The 18,325-nt window shown below is 36.9% G+C and overlaps 1 protein-coding gene and 1 pseudogene across 3 annotated transcripts in view; one reads left to right on the top strand and one right to left on the bottom strand.

Moving 5' to 3' along the window:
* TNPO1 (transportin 1) overlaps positions 1 to 18,325 on the top strand; it is a 98,301-nt gene that overhangs the window by 48,062 nt on the left and 31,914 nt on the right. For all 3 annotated transcript variants that reach the window (XM_054489913.2, XM_054489914.2, XM_054489915.2), the window contains exons 6-9: positions 1,542 to 1,675; positions 8,556 to 8,637; positions 11,528 to 11,650; positions 13,140 to 13,258. In XM_054489913.2, the coding sequence (XP_054345888.1) occupies positions 1,542 to 1,675; positions 8,556 to 8,637; positions 11,528 to 11,650; positions 13,140 to 13,258 (458 nt within the window). The remainder of the gene's footprint in view (positions 1 to 1,541; positions 1,676 to 8,555; positions 8,638 to 11,527; positions 11,651 to 13,139; positions 13,259 to 18,325) is intronic.
* LOC129037596 (large ribosomal subunit protein eL33-like) lies at positions 14,780 to 15,097 on the bottom strand (annotated as a pseudogene).

Here is an 18,325-nt window from a genome sequence, read left to right on the forward strand (position 1 = left end):
TGAAATTTTTAATTGCCACATGGGTAACAAGTTCACATTTAACTTGATGTAATAGGCTTTCAGAAGTAAAGCTTTTTTTAAAAAAAAAACCCTTAATAATTGAATATTACTATTTTAGCATGACAATTAAAATTCCTGATATTTAATGCATATTAAATTGAAGACTGAAATTTAATATATTGATTTAATTTTAGACTTAAAAATATTTTCAGATTTAATATTTTTAAGACATTATAAAATCTAAAAGGATGTTGGGTAATTTCCTTAAAGGATTTTACCTTCTGTTGGACACTTTAAAACTGTACTATGGAGAATAAGCATCAAGTTGCTGCTGATGGAATTATATAATATAAACAGTAAAGTAGGTGGGTGGGTAACTAGTAGGTTACATGTTATGTACAAAGGCTCTGGATTATCCCCTTTAGTATTAAAATGGTTATAGGAAAATGGTTGCCAATTTGCATTGCCTGCCCTTGCAACAGATTTTGTCACCAGTTACCCAGTGAATACTTTTATATGTAAGTAACTTTTTTTTTCTATATGTAAGTAACTTTTTTTTTCTTTTTTTGAGACAGAGTTTCGCTCTGTCACCCAGGCTGGAGTGCAGTGGTGCCATCTCAGCCCACTGCACCCTCTGCCTCCCGGGTTCAAGTGATTCTCATGCCTCAGCCTCCAGAGTAGCTGGGATTACAGGCATGCACCACCACGCCCAGCTAATTTTTTTGTTTTTAGTAGAGACGGGGTTTCACCATGTTAGCTAGGCTGGTCTCGAACTCCTGACCTCAGGTAATCCACCCGCCTCGGCCTCTCAAAGTGCTGGGATTACAGGCTTGAGCCACCACACCTGGCCTAAGTAACTTTTTAATGGTATTAATGACCTCTCTGTGCTTCAAAAAGAAAAGTATTACAGTGGTTAAGTACTCTTCTATGTAAATGTGGAGTTTTATATTTAATTTAAACAAACTGGTATTTAATTCCTGCCAACCAAAATATCCTCCACTTCTAAGTCATTTAATGCTAAAACTAAAATATACCCTTGCATTTTAACTGAGATTTTTACATACTCGATGATATAATAATTTGTTTTAAAATTGAATATTAGAGCGGGCGTGGTGGCCCTCGCCTGTAATCCCAGCACTTTGGGAGGCTGAGGCAGGCAGACCAGCTGAGGTCAGGAGTTTGAGACCAGCCTGGCCAACACGGTGAAACCCCATCTCTACTAAAAATACAAAACTTAGCCGGGCACAATGGCAGGCACCTGTAATCCCAGCTACTCGGGAGGCTGAGGCAGGAGAGTCACTTGAACCCGGGAGGCAGAAGTTGCAGTGACCCGAGATTGTGCCACTGCGCTCCAGCCTGGGCGACAGACCCAAGACTCCGTCTCAAAAAAAAAAAATTGAATGATTAAATTTACGGATTTTAGAAGGCATTTTATGTGGGCTGAGAACATTAGTCCATACAAATTAATCAGCATTCTTCAGTTTGTTTTCAAATGACTTCTTTTTTAACAAATTCTAATAATTTAAATATGTCTCTTACAGGGAGCATTTGGTGCCCTTCAGAAGATTTGTGAAGATTCTGCTGAGATTTTAGATAGTGATGTTTTAGATCGTCCTCTCAACATCATGATTCCCAAATTTTTACAGTTCTTCAAGCATAGTAGTCCAAAAATAAGGTATTTACATTGCCAGTACTAATTGATTAACTCTGATAGAAACCTGACCATTATCTTAGTTTTCATTACCTAATATTTTTGACATTAGCAAAAGATATTGGATGTTCCAGAGAGGTGAACTTATGTAATTGAAATTGACTACTTCAGTAACAAAACCTGTGAAATGTTGACTCTTTGTGAGGAAATTTTCGTTAAACATGATAAAAGTTTTGTGCCTTTTACAGTGGTTAATTATATTCATGGTAGTTAACAGGCATCTTCTAACTTCCTTTATTTAAGGCCAGGATTAGTTGTGGGTGTTTTTTTTTTGTTTTTTTTGTTTTTTTTTTTAAGCTTTGATTTTAGAATTGGGATACATGTGCAGGTTTGTTACAAAGGCATATTGCGTGATGCTGGGGGTTTAGAGTACAAATGAATCCATCACCTAGGTGGTAAGCATAGTACCCATTAGCTAGTTTGGCCCTTTCCCACCCCCTTCTTATATTCCCCAGTGTCTGTTGTTCCCATCTTTATGTCGATGTGTACCAAATGTTTAGCTCCCACTTATAAGTGAGAACGTGGAGGTATTTGGTTTTCCATTATTACAACATTATTATAATGTTGTTATTTCTGGCATAGTTAACTGGATAGGAGTTCATGTTTCCAGGAAGCTTCCCCCTTTTAACATTTTAACTAAGGTAATGAAAATGTGGCAATATACATACTTCACTTTTTGTGACTGATTCTCAGTAATTAAAAAAAACAGCTGGGCCTGGTGGCTCATGCCTGTAATCCTAACACTTTGGGAGGCCCAGGTGGGTGGATCACTTGAGCTCAGGAGTTCAAGACCAGCCTGGGCAACGTGATGAGACCCCATCTGTACAAAAAATATAAAAATTAGCTGGGCATGGTGTCACACACCTGTGGTCCCAGCTACTTGGAGGGCCAAGGTGGGAGGATTGCTTAAGCCCAGAAGGAGGAGGTTGCAGTGGACTGAGGTTGTACCACTGCACTCCAGCCTGGGCGACAGAACGAGACCTTGTCTCAAAAAAGAAAAACAGAAAAAAATTCAAAAACCATATTTCTGGTAATTGATACACCATTGCTGGATATTAAATATTAATAAATATTTTTTCACAATTTTTATTTTGTAGATGGTCATTTGATTAAAACATTAGGTAAAGTAGAGCAATTCAGAAATATTTCACCTAAAATCACAGCACTTTGGGAGGCTGAGGCAGGAGGATTGCTTGAGGCCAGGAGTTAGAGACCAGCCTGCACAACATAGCAAGACCCTTTCTCTGCAAAAACTAAGTTTAAAAAATTAGCCGAGTGTAGTGGTGTGTGTGCCTATAGTCCTAGCTACTCTGGAGGCTCAAGCAGGAGAATCACTTGAACCTAGGAATTCAAGGCTGCAGTGAGCCACTGTGCTCTAGCCTGAGTGATGGAGTAAGACCCTGTCTGAAAAAAAAAAAAATTCTGTTCCATGAATGTTGATTAATACCCATTTGAGATTCTGTTGTACATACTTTTAGCATTTTTCTTTTTAATGTATATTTGGGTAAATAACTATCTGCTGTAAATATATACTAAATGTATCATCCATCTTTAATATGATGTTATTCTACATTATTTAATACCTTATTAATGTAGTTTGACATTTACTATGTACTCTTAAGCGTTCTTCTCTCAACATAACTGTTGGACTTCAAGAATATAAAATTAGAGTATAGGAAACTGTATTGCCTAGTTCTATAGGTAATGACTAAACAATTTAAAAATAAGAACCATTTTATCAGACTTGAGGTACTCAGAATTTAATTATTCTTAGTTGATGACATTCTCATCATGGCCTACTCGTATTTAGCCTTTAGTTATATATTATTTTTAATAACATAAGCAATCAGATCCACCACCTGAAACAAAATGAAGACCTTGACAGCAGTCTACATCTAAATCCCAATTTCATACTTGCCTTACATTTCTTGATAGATAATTTTATTGCATGCATATGCAAAGGGTGATATATATCTTAGTTTTTAGCATTGTAAGAACTGCACAGTACTGAATGTAGACGTAGGCAACTTTAATGTTATGTTGCATTCATCTGTACTGAATTACTATAGCTCATTTTGACTCCTGTAACATTCCATTGCGTGACAATTGGCGTATTTTTTAAGTGTTGCCAATCAAATAGATATTTGGTGTTTCATTATGGTCTTGATTATACTCTGCTATCATTAATGATGTTGAAGATCTTGTATGTTTTTTGCCTTTATCTTGTTCTTGTCTCTTCCTTTTTTCTACTAGGTTATTTGTACTCCATTGATTTATAGGAATTCTCATCCTTTATCAGTTATGTGTGTAGAGAATATCTTAATCCCTTTTTGTCTTTACTAAGAGTTTAAAATGTTAAGGGCTTTTTGACATTTAAGAGCTTAATATGGCCGGGCGCGGTGGCTCACACCTGTAATCCCAGCACTTTGGGAGGCCGAGGCGAGCGGATCACGAGGTCAGGAGATCGAGACCATCCTTGCTAACATGGTGAAACCCTGCCTCTACTAAAAATACAAAAAATTAGCCGGGTATGGTGGCAGGCGCCTGTAGTCCCAGCAACTCAGGAGGCTGAGGCAGGAGAATGGCATGAACCCGGGAGACGGAGCTTGCAGTGAGCTGAGATTGTGCCACTGCCCTCCAGCCTGGATGACAGAGCAAGACTCCATCTCAAAAAAAAAACGAAAAAAACTTAATATATCAGGCATTTGTGGGTGTGTTATGAGATAGATAAACATTCTGTCTTTTCCATTTAGGTAACTTTTTCTTGCTGTCACATTTATTTTATAGTCCTTTCTCCCCATCAGTTTAAAATGTCACCTCTGTTATATGCATGCATAGGTGTATTAATGGGCCTCTATTTTATTCCATTGCTGTTTCATGACTAAAGCTTCAAATTGAATTCTGATATATCTTAGAGCAAAAATTGGAGTGTTTGAGGCTTTTTTCTTTTTTTAACAAGTTGCAGTTACTTAAAGTTTAGGCTGGGGCGTGGTGGATGACCTGAAGTCAGGGGTTCAAGACTAGCCTGGCCAACATGGTGAAACCCTGTCTCTACTACAGATACAAAAAATTAGCTGGACATGGTGGCGGGCGCTTGTAATCATAGCTACTCGGGAGGCTGAGGCATGAGAATCACTTGAACCTGGGAGGCGGAGGTTGCAGTAAGCCGAGATCGTGCCATTGCAACTCCAGCATGGGCAACAAGAGCAAAACTCCATCTCAAAATAAAAAAGTTTATAACGTTGCAATGAATTTCTACACAGCAAGGAAAGAGTTGTACAAACAGCTCAAACTATATTAAGATAATTTTTCCTTATTTTTCTTGTGTTCTGGCTTATCTCAACTTGGAAACAATTTTGGGTAACGTTACTCCTATTTATAAGGTAAATTTATATTCTGTCCCAGAATGGAATGAAAATAAGGCCTACAGTTTTACAGCATATAAATTTGGCAGAACTTTTAAAATAATAAACAGCAGGGCATGGTGGCTCGCACCTGTAATCCCAGCACTTTGGGAGGCTGAGGCGAGTGGATCACCTGAGGTCAGGAGTTTGAGACCAGCCTGGCCAACATGGCAAAACCCTACCTCCATTAAAAATACAAAAGTTAGCCTGGCATGGTGGCATGCACCTGTAATCCCAGTTACTCAGGAGACTGAGGCAGGAGAATCACTTGAACCCAGGAGGCGGAGGTTGCGGTGAGCTGACATTGTGCCACTGTACTCCCTCCTGGGTGACAGAGTGAGACTCCATCTCAAAAAATAAATAAATAAAAACAGTTTTACCTTATAAAAATATGAGTTGAAGAAAGGCTAAAAATCAGAATTTGACCTGGAATATGCAGACTTTCAGGATGAGAAATTAGAATTGAAAATATACATGATTTAGCAGAATTACTCTGAGCTTGCTAAATACCTCAGATGCTTCTAGGGGGAATATTTTCTTATAATCTATAAGGAAGAGATCATATTGGAAAAAAATTCATTCTTCACAAATGCCATTTATATAGTATCAGACAGATCTAATTAACAAATTGATATTGATTATTGATTATTTATTTTTAATAACAAAGGCCTTTGTTATTGCCTTTGATCACCAGAAATCAATACAAGGAAGTTTTATTTTTATATACACAGATATCCATAGCATTCCAAGTTTATCATCTGTATTTCTGGCCTAGATCTGATTTCTTTTATTAGGAAATGATATTTAGAGCTTACAGTAGGACAGTAGGAATGCCTTTTCTCTTCCTTATAAATTCTACAGTTGTCAAGTTTCATGAAAAGCCTTGTTGGAATTTACATTGAAATAACATTAAATCTGTAGATCAATTTAGGAGAAATAGTCATTTTCACAATACTAATTGCTTTTTTTTTTTTTTTTTTGAGATGGAGTTTTGCTCTTGTCTCCCAGACTGGAGTGCAATGGCATTATCCCTGCTCACTGCAACCTCCACCTCCCAGGTTCAAGCGATTCTCCTGCCTCAGCCTCCCAAGTAGCTGGGATTACAGGCACATGCCATCACTCTCAGCTAATTTTTTTATTTTTGGTAGAGATGGGGTTTCACCATGTTGGCCAGCCTGGTCTCCAACTCCTGACCTCAGGTGATCCACCCACCGTAGCCTCCCAGAGTGCTGGGATTACAGGCGTGACCCACCGTGCCTGGCCAATTGCTTGTTTTTAATGAAGTTTTATACTTTTCTTTTTAGAGGCCTTGAACATATTACATATTAAATGTATTCCTAGGCACTTGGTCTTATGATACTATTGTAAATGGTAGCATTTAAGTTACACTTTCTAGTTTTTTTCTTAATTGCTGATGTATAGAAACTATATTAAACTTCTAAAGAAAGCATGTCAAACTGTTTGTTTTAATTTAAAATGTAAGTCCTAACTGTTCCCAAGTTTCTAAAAATGGTTTGGGGAGGCTAGTAGTAGGTGCCTCTGGAGGTTGGGGATAGGAGAGATTTCTGCCTTTAAATTTTGCCTTACATGCACACAAAAAAAATGCAAGTTAAAAGATTTTTGTTCTTGATTTAAAGGCCCTTTAAAAGACTTTATTGTATTATTTTTTTTCCGTTTGTTTACTATGCCAAGTACTTAACATATATTAGCTCATGTAGTTTAATCCCCCCCAACAAATGAATGAATTGTAGGTTACTATTGTTTTTGAGACAGAGTTGTTTTTTTTTTTTTGAGACTGAGTCTCACTCCATCGCCCAGGCTGGAGTACAGTGGCGCAATCTCGGCTCACTGCAACCTCCGCTGCCCGGGTTCGAGCGATTCTCCTGCCTCCTGCCTCAGCCTCCCGAATAGCTGGGATTACAGGCATGCACCACCAGGCCCGGCTAATTTTTGTGTTTTTAGTAGAGGCAGGGTTTCACCATGTTGGCCAGGCTGGTCTAGAACTCCTGACCTCAAGTGATCCGCCCGCCTCGGCCTCCCAAAGTGCTGGGATTACTGGCGTGAGCCACTGCGCCCAGCCAGTAGTAGTTTTATAGAATGAGAAAAACAGACTTTAAAGCATAGGCAGCTTACCCTGTGTTGAACATTTAAGTGGTTGAGCTCCCCATAGTATGCTTTTTTCACTTAATGTTATTTTAGTAAATGTTTATGTGCTTTGCTGTAACTGCAGAACCAAAAATCAACTGTTTTTGGCACAGTGGTTAAGACAAAGAAAGGTTTTCATGGGGTTATATTTCAGAAGAGGAGACAGGACAGATAATGAATAAGTAATATGATTTCATACAGTGATAAGTACAATGGAAAAATAATGAGATCAGGGATAGACAGTGATTCAGAGATACTTTATAAAAATGGCTCTCTGTAAAGGAAACATTTGTGCAAAGACTGAACAAAGTAAGGAAGTGAGTCTATGAAAGATGGTGAAGAATGTTTAAGACAGAACAGCAAGTGAGAAGTCTCTGGAATTAGGAATCAGCCTTTTAGAGTGACAAAAGAAAGAAACTTTGGGTTGTAGCAGCATAATGGGAATTGAAGTTAGGGCGTAAGGGAGGAGCCACAGTATAAAGGAATGTCTAGGCAAGTAGTCAGCAAACTATGTCCCATGGAGCCAAATTTAGCCCATGACCTGCAAGGTAAGGATGATTTTTAAATTTAAGAGGTTGTAATTAAGAGGGAAAAAAATGATAACAAAGGTCTTCATGTGGCCCATGAAGCTTAAAATATTTACTGTTTGACCTTTTGTAGAAAAAGTAGATTAAGTTTTACTGCAGCAATCTGAATGAGAGTATAATGTGGTCTGTGTGTGTCAAACAGGCTGTAGTGGGGTTTGGCACAAGGGAAGTCAGGAAACCAAGTACAGCCTATTTCATTAACCCTGGTAAGAGATCAGAGATCATGGCTTGGATGAGAGAAGTGAAAGCAGTGAGAAATGATTAGATTAAGAGTAAATTTTTAAAGTTGGTGCCAATAAGAACTGCTGAGCAATTGGATTGCATATGCCAGAACACATGGACTATTCTCCATTTTTAGTTTGAAAAGGAATGTTTACCTATCATTTTTAAATCTGTAGGTATCTAAAAAAATAAATTTTGCCCCTCCCCAGTCTCCACTCTTCAGGGGTATGCACTATTAAAAATTTGCACATCCTTTCTAACATTTTTCAGTTGCTTAGAAATACATATTGCTCTGCAACTTGCATTTTGCACTTAATATTTCATTCAAATTCTTTCCTTGTTGATACAGAAGTTTGACTTATTCTTTTTAGTGGGTGTATTGATAGACATACCATAATATTTTTATGGAGGAATGTTTTTGCCAATTTTCTATAGATAGAACAAAGTTACAATGAGCATATTTTAAATTTTAAACTTTGTTTCCAGGTCTCATGCTGTTGCATGTGTCAATCAGTTTATCATCAGTAGGACTCAAGCTCTGATGTTGCACATTGATTCTTTTATTGAGGTAAGACTTGTTCTTGTCTCCCACCCCACCCCCCAGCTTTTTTTTTTGAGAAGGTTAGGTGATGCTAACTGCATGTAGTTTTGCTTTAAAACAAGAATCATTTATAATTCTAAACTCAATATTTAATTAAATTATTTCTGATAGTATTAAAACTGGATATGGGATAGACTGTAACTTTTGTTAGCTGAGAAGGCACTTTTACTAATTTTTCTCCTTGTTTCATTCTACAAACACTGATTTTGGTGGCGGGGGATGTTTAGTATCTTGACTACTTTAAAAATTTTTCCTTCAATATACTGTTCAAATTGCATATGGAAACCAAGTCCCTCAGCTCATGCAGTTTTTGAAATGTGAAAAATTGGTGAGGTTAGATTAAGTTGATTTGGTAGAATCTGAAGGCACACACTACAAGGACAGTATTTTCCATTGGTTTCCATTGTAAAATTAGAGGCATCAGGAAAAGTAGACTCTTAAAGGCATTTTGAACTTTCTGATAAAAGCGGAAAGAAAAGAGCATAATTTTCTGGCCAGGAACCATAAGCACCACAATTTCTTCTCAAAATCTCTGCTACTTGATAACAATTAAAAGGATTGTTAAAGTTCCTTAAGCACCTTCACTTTTATTTTCATGAAATCGAATTTTAAAAGTCCCCAAGTCAGACTGCTTATGCTACTGTTGGGAAATTATAAGGAAGAGAAGGGGGGGTTACGTAACTTTTTTTCTCGTCACTTAAATTGACCAGCTTCTTTCTGAGCATCTTTTACTAATAAACTAAGAGTAGTAGCCATAAAGATCCTTTAGCCATTTACAAGTTAAAACCAAAATGTGTCTTAAATAGTTTTACTGACTACTACCTACTATGGAACAGATAACTGTGTTTGATACTAGGGATACTTAAATTTTATGCCTGCAAGGTGTTTTCTTTCAGTCTAGTCTCATAATGTAGTGGATAATAGTAGAGGTCTGGAGTAGACTATTGGTGTTCAAATCCCAGCTTCTCAGTTTAGTAGCTTTTAACCTTAGATGCTTTATTTAACTGATGTTTTCTTTATATCATCTGTAAAATGAGTCAATAATTGACCTACCTTGTTGGATTGTTATAAACCTAGTTGATATAAGTAAATTGGAACAATGCCTGCCACAGAGTAAGCAAGCACTTCATGTTAGCTATTAAAGTATTAACAGTAGTATTTCTGTTGCAATTATCCTGGCGTTTTCTTTTAGTATTATTCTTTCACAGTTTAATAAAGGGGACAGTGATAGACATACCAGCACCTTATAAGGAAATATAATCTAAAATAAACGAAATTGAATTATCTCTGAAAATAAAAATTTCATAGGACTGTACTCAGCAAGTGAGGCAGAAACATTTTCTAACATTTTAAAATATTTTGCTTTACTATTAAATATGTTAATATTTGTTTACTACTTGATAGTCCTACAGGATTTAGCCAATTCTCCACCCTACAAAAACAGTAAACCTCTGGAGGAAGTGCCTCTAACATATAGTAGGCTCTCAGTAGCAATTTGCCAAGTGAATAAGTAAACTAATTTTCTTCAGTTGCCATTGTTTTCATGGTATCATGTCTGCTAAGTCTAACATATTGATGAAAAGTTTGTTGGTTACCAGTACATGGCTATAATGTATAACCTTGGCAAAGCTGGGTATTCATTGACAGTAGTAACAAAAGTGACAAATGCAAGATGATGGCATTGGATATCCCCACCCCCAAGCCAGTTGCTGTTCTCTAGAGTAAATTAATGAAATCTTTTAATAAAATTTAATGGAGGATGTACTGTTAATGGCAATGCCTGCTGGGAAAACAGTGCTCTTTTCTATGTAAAATACAATTAAAACAGGAACTACATAGTTTTGAGAGTGTCAAATGTGGAAGCAGGACTTGGGGAAATCAGCATTTTAAAAATGCTGCAATAGTACTTCACACAATGTCCCATTTGATCATTGAATTTCTCCTCTTTCTTGTAATGAGATTTTAGGTTCATTTTGTAGAGGGTTTCTGTGATTTCCCGGAAAAAGACAGTGGGACACATGGGATGTTACTTACTTTTTAAATGCTTGTTTTACTGCTTTTAATACATGTATGTGTAAATAAAGTAAGACTTTATGTGTGACATGAGGAAGGCTTCATTGTGTTTTCCTCTCACATCCCCACTCTGAGAGATGTCTTTTTTTTCTAGTGGAAGCTTGTTGGTATAGGGAAATGAGTGTGTGAACTCTGATTCCATGAAAGCCAGATTCACATCTTCTGCTGGTTATCAAGTTACTTAACTTCTATTAGTTTCTTTCCTTATTTGTAAAATTGAATAATAACATCTTAGAGTTTTGAATATTAAACAAAATAGTCTATTGTCCATTCAGACATTGCTTTTTACTTGCAGATGTAGGGAACAGCATAGTATTTATTACTAATTTTATTGAACAGTATCAGTTTAGGGTTAAGTTAGAAAATCAGTATATACTAATATTTGTCGACTTTTGAATCTGTATCACCTTTTTATAAATCTTGAATCTATTACCACCCCTCACCTTAAAAATCAGGGTTGGCAGGGAATAGTCTTTTGTCTCTGCTTCTGGATGAGCAAACAAATGCTCCTATGTCCTAATGACGTGGTTTCTTAAAAACTAAAAATTTCCTCAAAGTACAACTGATTGTACTCTATCAGAAAAGAATAGCTCTTCATCTTTTATCAAAATCATAATCTTTGTCAGTTATCATTATTTAATTCTTATAATCTAATATTGTAGGCCAATTCAGTCAGTTTTTGGTACCTTTGTAGGGTTCCTTTAAATGTCACCAACTTGCAGGTTACTTATTACTTGTGTGTAAGCCTTTCTAAAACTAGAAAAAATTATTTCTTGTGCAACAGAATCTCTTTGCATTAGCTGGTGATGAAGAACCAGAGGTACGGAAAAATGTGTGCCGAGCACTTGTGATGTTGCTCGAAGTTCGAATGGATCGCCTGCTTCCTCACATGCATAATATAGTTGAGGTAACATTGGCAATTTAAAGGCTCTTTCATCATCTTTCCCCTAAGAGAAATACTAGATAGAAAATACAACATACCGGATGAGAAGGGGACTGTAAAATAATTATGATTGTCTTAAAATTTTAAGTTATCTTTGTGGGGAGTTTTGTATTTCTGGGTATAGTTGTACATACTGTATAACTTTGGAAGTGTTTTAAGTAGTATGTTATCTAGAGCCTCCTTTTCACTTCCAAAGTTCCATATGGTAGAGAGAAGGGAGGATCTTTTTTAAAGGATGCAGTCTAAGATCTGTTAAAAGGCTAGCATTCATGGTATGCAGCAACACCTGTTCTAAAACTTTACACATGGCTGCATAAGGTAGGCCTGTTTTTTCTTTGGAAAGTCAGGCGGGACTGATTGAAAGTTTAGTGTTAACTAAAGTGAAGAAATTTTATCAGTTGCTTGGTCACAGCTTGGGAGCCTAATTTATAATGTTACAGTTTTTTCTTCCACAATACTCAGTAGCAAAGGAGTAGGACCTGATGTAGCATGTAATAGGGGTTGGCCTATGACACTGTTGTGTGGGCATATTTTGTTAGGTGAGATGTTTCAGTCCGTAAGAGGATGTGTACAATCTGTTAGTTGGCACTTCTACCCTCAGGTACATTGTGAAATCACGTGAGTGAATTTGGCTTGGTGTGTTCAGAGGACATGAGAAATCTATTTTGTTGAGAATTACAAATTATATTCACACTAAGAAATGTCACTACTATTTCCCAAATTAAAAATTATCTTTATAATTTCAGTGTGTATATGTCACTTTAAATACGTGAAAGTCTATATACAAGAGACAGCTTGAGTAGTTGTGGAGTCTTCATTTTAAGAAATATATAATGAGTTCTTAATTTTTATTTTTATGTTTCTAAGAAGGCTTAATATTTAACATTCACATTTCAAAAATCTCAGTAGTATCATAAAAAAACTACACAGAAACAGATAATACATTCACTGAACACTTTTCATTGAGTAACAGTTTAAATCAGTGTTTCTTAAATTTAACTGTATTTTATAGTCACCTAGGAAACTTTTTAAAAATTCAAATGCTGGCCAGGCACGGTGGCTCACACCTGTAATCCCAACACTTTGGGAGGCCAAGGCAGGCAGATCACGAGGTCAGGAGATCGAAACCATCCTGGCTAACACGGTGAAAGCCTGTCTACTAAAAATACAAAAAAATTAGCCAGGCGTGGTGGCGGGCGCCTGTAGTCCCATCTGCTCGGGAGGCTGAGGCAGGAGAATGGCATGAACCCGGAAGGCGGAGCTTGCAGTGAGCCAAGATCGCGCCACTGCACTCCAGCCTGGGCGACAGAGTGAGACTCCATCTCAAAAAAACAAAAAAATTAAAATGCCTAGGTTGAAAACCATAAGGTCAAAAGCTTGCTTGATAATAGGACTGAATTGATATTAATTGTGTGATTTAAACTGACTAATATTAAGGATCTTGTGTTTCCAGTACATGCTACAGAGGACTCAAGATCAAGATGAAAATGTGGCTTTAGAAGCCTGTGAATTTTGGCTAACTTTAGCTGAACAGCCAATATGCAAAGATGTACTCGTAAGGCATCTTCCTAAGTAAGTGTTCCCTCTTATAAATGCTGCCTTGTTCTTTAATTTCTTAAGTGATTCTTCATTTTCATATTTTTATAAAATTCATTCTTTTGCCATCGGAGTGAGATTCTAAAGAAGCCACTTAATTTTATTGTTGGTAAAGAGATTTTTCAAAAAGCAATTGCCTATTTTAAAAAAAAAATGTGAGTATGGTTTGTTCTAAATTATAATTGATTTTGGATAATTTACAGCACAGTATTTTTGTGGGGTTTTTTTGGTTTTTTTTTTTTTGGTTTGGTTCTTACAAAACAATCCTTGTTATTTAACCACAGACTGTATTGTGAAGTTTTGTTTTTTTCCAAAAAATAATTTCCCACTAGTTGTGATGCAGCAAAATTTAGTTAACTTAATGTTAAGCCCATTTTTCTAAAAGTAAAGTAATATAAGCTCATGGGAGAAAACTAAATTGCAGAAAATTTTATATTTTCCGCATTTTCACCACCCTGAGTAATCACTGGTAGTATTTTTTATGTCATCTTTTAATGTTCTTTTCTGTGAAAGTACTGTATACTAAATAGCATGTATTCAGGGTGTTTGAGAAGGAATTTGATTTAATAATATATAATACATTAACATGACATCTTGCCTATAGTTAGTGCTTAAAATTTTAAGTATACTATTTAATGGTTTGTTCTTTTCAGTTATTGTATGCTGTGTGCTTTCCTCCATGTCATTAGTCTTTAAAACTTCAGTGGAGGGATGCTATTCCATCATGGTATACATAACCATATTTACATAATTGACGATTATATATGTGTACACTATAGAGAGAGAGAGAGAGACTGTTCTCTGCCATTGAATATTTAGGTTGTTTTGGCTTTTTTTCACCTCATAAATAATCCTGGAGTGAATTTCTTTGTCAATAAAAGGTTGTTTCTTTTTGTTATAATTACTAGGAGTGATTTTTTTCCTCAAAGTATATAAGCATTTTAATGTTTTTTCACAATATTCCAAATAGTTCTCTAGGAAATTCATAGAACTGTATATACCCCACTGTGTGTCTATTCTGTCACAACTTTGCCAGCCATGAATTTTAATTTCTCAAATCTTAGCCATCTGGATAAGCAAAAACAAAAAAAGTTTTTAATATGTCTTAATAGTAAAGGGTTTTTTGGGGTTTTTTTTCAGATGTTTATGGTACTTGAATGTTCCTATTTTCATATGGTCAACTGAGTTTTTTCTTTCCATCAAGAAAGCAACAATTCCAGTCAGTTTATTTGGAGGGTAAGGTTAAGCAAGGTGCGTCGTATCTTGCTTAACCTTGCCCTCCAAATACACTGACTGGATTTTTTTCTCTTTAGGAAATCTATTAATTGTTCTTCCTTTTCTCTTTACTTTGTAATACCACTTTGATGATGCGTTTGGGTTTCTGTGGGGTCATATAATTCTAAAAGTCATAGATACTAATTTTTATTAAAACTGCAGAGATTTTCTTTTTTTCTTCAAGAGCAGAAATCCACTTTTATTTATTGACTTTTCATTAGTTTAAATCCTTGAGGGGTACAGCATCACTCAGATTTTGTGTCCAATGGTCTCAGCAGGAAGATTGTTTTGAAATTTGGCACGAACCGTGCCACCGTTTCCATGGGCCCAGATTACTCTGGCTTTGTTTAGTTTGTCGCCAGGAGTCTCTGTGTTGTTCTTTGTTTTATGTACATAAGCACATCTCTTGCCCAAAGAGAATTCTGTTTCACCTCATGCATCAACATCTTCAATTTTAAGAAGAGCTGTGTGTTTCCTTTGGTTCTGGAGACCCTGCTTTTAACCAGCAGAAAAGGCCTTGGGCCACAGCCTTCCAGACATACTTCCTTTTAGAAGTCCTGTTCCCAGCAGGCTGCAGTTATTTGCCCCCAAATTTCAGCAGCAGCTGCTTCACTCCAGAGATTTTATTAATAGAAACCTAGGCTATAACATAAACCTATGCTATAACAAACCTATGCTAATGAAAACCTAGGCTATAACATTAGAGATGATGTTAAAAATATGGAATTATAACTAGGTACTCTAACTCTATTACTGCACTAATATAATCCAAATATTCCTAAACCAAGCAGGAAATTAAAAGATTAGCACCACCCACTTTGCTGTGCTAATTAGTGCCAACATTAAACAACTCAAGCCAGTCATGACTTGAGTATGAGAGGAGGTCTCACTGTACTGCCCAAGCTGGTCTTGATCCTCTGGCCTCAAGCAATTCATACTGCTTGGCCTCCCAAAACTTCGGGATTACAGCCATGGGCCACGGTACCCAGTGGGAGCCACTTTTATATATAAAACGCAGCTGTTTTTATTGTTTTCGATAATGTATTGACAGGATAGCAGAATATCAACATCAATCTGATCCTGAGATTAAAAAGCACAATGCAGTAATTTGTTTTTCCTATTAATAGGAAAAACAAGTATTATACACTTGCTTAGTATAATACGAGCAAAAAGTGTTTGCATAGGAATTAAAATTGTGTGTGTTACAAGATCACTCATAAATATAAACTCATTTAGAAAGCACCATTGTAGACTGGGCACAGTGACTCATGCCTTTAACCCCAGCACTTTGGGAGCCTGAGGCAGGCAGATCGCTTGCGCTCAGGAGTTCAAGACCAGCCTGGGCAACATGGTGAAACCCGTCTCTACCAAAAATACAAAATTAGCTGGGCGTGGCAGCACATGCCTGCAATTCCAGCTACTTGGGTGGCTGAGGCAGGAGAGTCACTTGAACCCAGGAGGCAGAGACTGCAGTGAGCCATGAGCCGAGATGGCACCACTGCACTCCAGCTTAGGCAACAGAGTGAGACCCTTTCTCAGAAAAAAAATGCACCAGTGTAACAAGGAGGATATTAAGTTCTATTATCATTCTGGGCTATATAGTCTCTCTTTTTTTTTTTTTAACTAGTACTGTTTTTATTATTGAACATTAATGTATTTTGTGATTTGATATAGCAGCTCTTGATTTCTGTTGTTTTTACAAAATCATTTGGGCTTTTTTCCACCTTTATTCTTGTACATTAATGTCTTATAGGGCTGTTGTGTGGATTTTCCATGTAAAACAACCCAATGCTCAGCCCATATTTAAGTATTCAGTAAACGTTTATTGTCTATGTTATTACTTTATGTGATGTTGCATTAAAAAACTCATTTTTGACTGGGTGCAGTGGCTTATGCCTGTAATCCCAGCACTTTGGGAGTCCAAGGCAGGTGTATCACCTGAGGTCTGGAGTTCAAGACCAGCTTAGCCAACATGGTGAAACCCCATCTCTACTAAAAATATAAAAAATTAGCCAGGCATGGTGGCGCATGCTTGTAGTCCCAGCTACTTGGGAGGCTGAGGCAGGAGAATAGCTTGAACCCGGGAAGCGGAGGTTGCAGTGAGCCAAGATTGTGCCATTGCACTCCAGCCTGGGTGACAAGAGCAAGACTCCATCTCAAAAAAAAAAAAAACTCGTTTTTAATGGCTACATGGGGGCTTCAGGAGAAATCTTCACAATTAGACCTGCTCAAAGATAAGAGTTTGCCTAGCATGATTAGACTTGGCCAGGCACATGCCAAATTGCCACATGGTCACAGTTAATTTCCATGTCTTATTTTCTGACCTCATTTTTTCTTATTTGCCCAGCTTTACCAGCCAGTCCTTTATTTCTTGCAAACCTTACTAGGCCCATCTGCCACCCCATTCCAAGCCCCTTGACCTCTTTTTGTTCTAATCTGATTCTTTTATTATTATTATTATTATTATTTTGAGATGGAGTCTCACTCTGTTTCCCAGGCTGGAGTGCAGTGGCGCAGTCTCGGCTCATTACAAGCTCCACCACCCGGGTTCAAGTGATTCTCCTGCCTCAGCCTCCCAAGTAGCTGGGACTACAGGCGTGTGCCACCACGTCCAGCTAATTTTTGTATTTTTAGTAGAGACTGGATTTCACTATGTTGGCCGGGCTGGTCTCAAACTCCTGACCTCGTGATCTGCTCGCCTCGACCTAATCTGATTATTTTTATTCTCTCTTTATCTGACAAATGTCAGAGCCACAAATAAACCATACTAACCTGAAATTTCTATCTACCCTGCTCTAGACTAATTGAACTCTGAACTCTTTTCTTTAACCAGGTTGTCGAATGCCTTTGGGGAAAGTTACACTCCCCTAGGGGGATTGTTGGCTATAGAAATCTGTGGTCTTCAACCGCAAGTGGTCTCTTCACAATCTGCTAATTCATGTTCTAGATCAGCTTTTATCTTTTATTCACCAAGAGCAACTGTTTGAAACCTTTATTACTGTTTTGATATTCTCTTAATTCACTTTGAGCACTTAGGCTTGTAAAGAAAGCAGGTGACCCTTTATCTTGCCCCAAAACTTACAGATAGTAATTTCATATGAGCTGTTCTCTCCTAACCGATTTTCTCCTTAAGGGTCTGTATAGTATAAAATTTTCTTATACCCAGAGACCCTCACCATACCAGATAAATATTCACTCTTAGCTTCTCCTTGTTGCCTCATTTTCCATGACTTTATAACTTGCTGCAGCTTTTTGCCTTCAAAAAAAAAAAAAACTCAAACTTTTTTTGAGTGGGACTTACTGTCTTCACTTCTTTAACCCACATCTTGTTAACTCTTCATTATCTTAACATTCTGATGTCTGTCCTCACCATTTCCCTGAAATTGTTGACAAAGATCGTCAGTGATTAACTGTTAGTGTCCAGATACACCTGGTTCTCCTGCAAAATGCCTGTATCTTACAAAATATAGTTCTATGTATTGTAAGTCTTACCTAGTTAAATTGTGCTAGCTCTAATGTTTAATTACTACTAATCTTTCTATTTTAGAATTTAGAAGGACTTTGAGCATGAAAGTTTGGCTGGCCCACATTTCTTAAACCTATCCAGGGGATTTTGTATTTCACTGCTTCCTTTTCTCTATTAGCATTTCTTCAGTTAATGAGAGCAGACATATATCACTGAATAAGTTCAAAGATAATATTACCGTTGATTATCTCATTGGTTTTATTAGTACGTGTAAGGTTAAGACTTACTAATTATTCTGTTGA

Source organism: Pongo pygmaeus, chromosome 4, assembly GCF_028885625.2.
Source record: "Pongo pygmaeus isolate AG05252 chromosome 4, NHGRI_mPonPyg2-v2.0_pri, whole genome shotgun sequence".
Taxonomy (NCBI): Eukaryota; Metazoa; Chordata; class Mammalia; order Primates; family Hominidae; genus Pongo; species Pongo pygmaeus.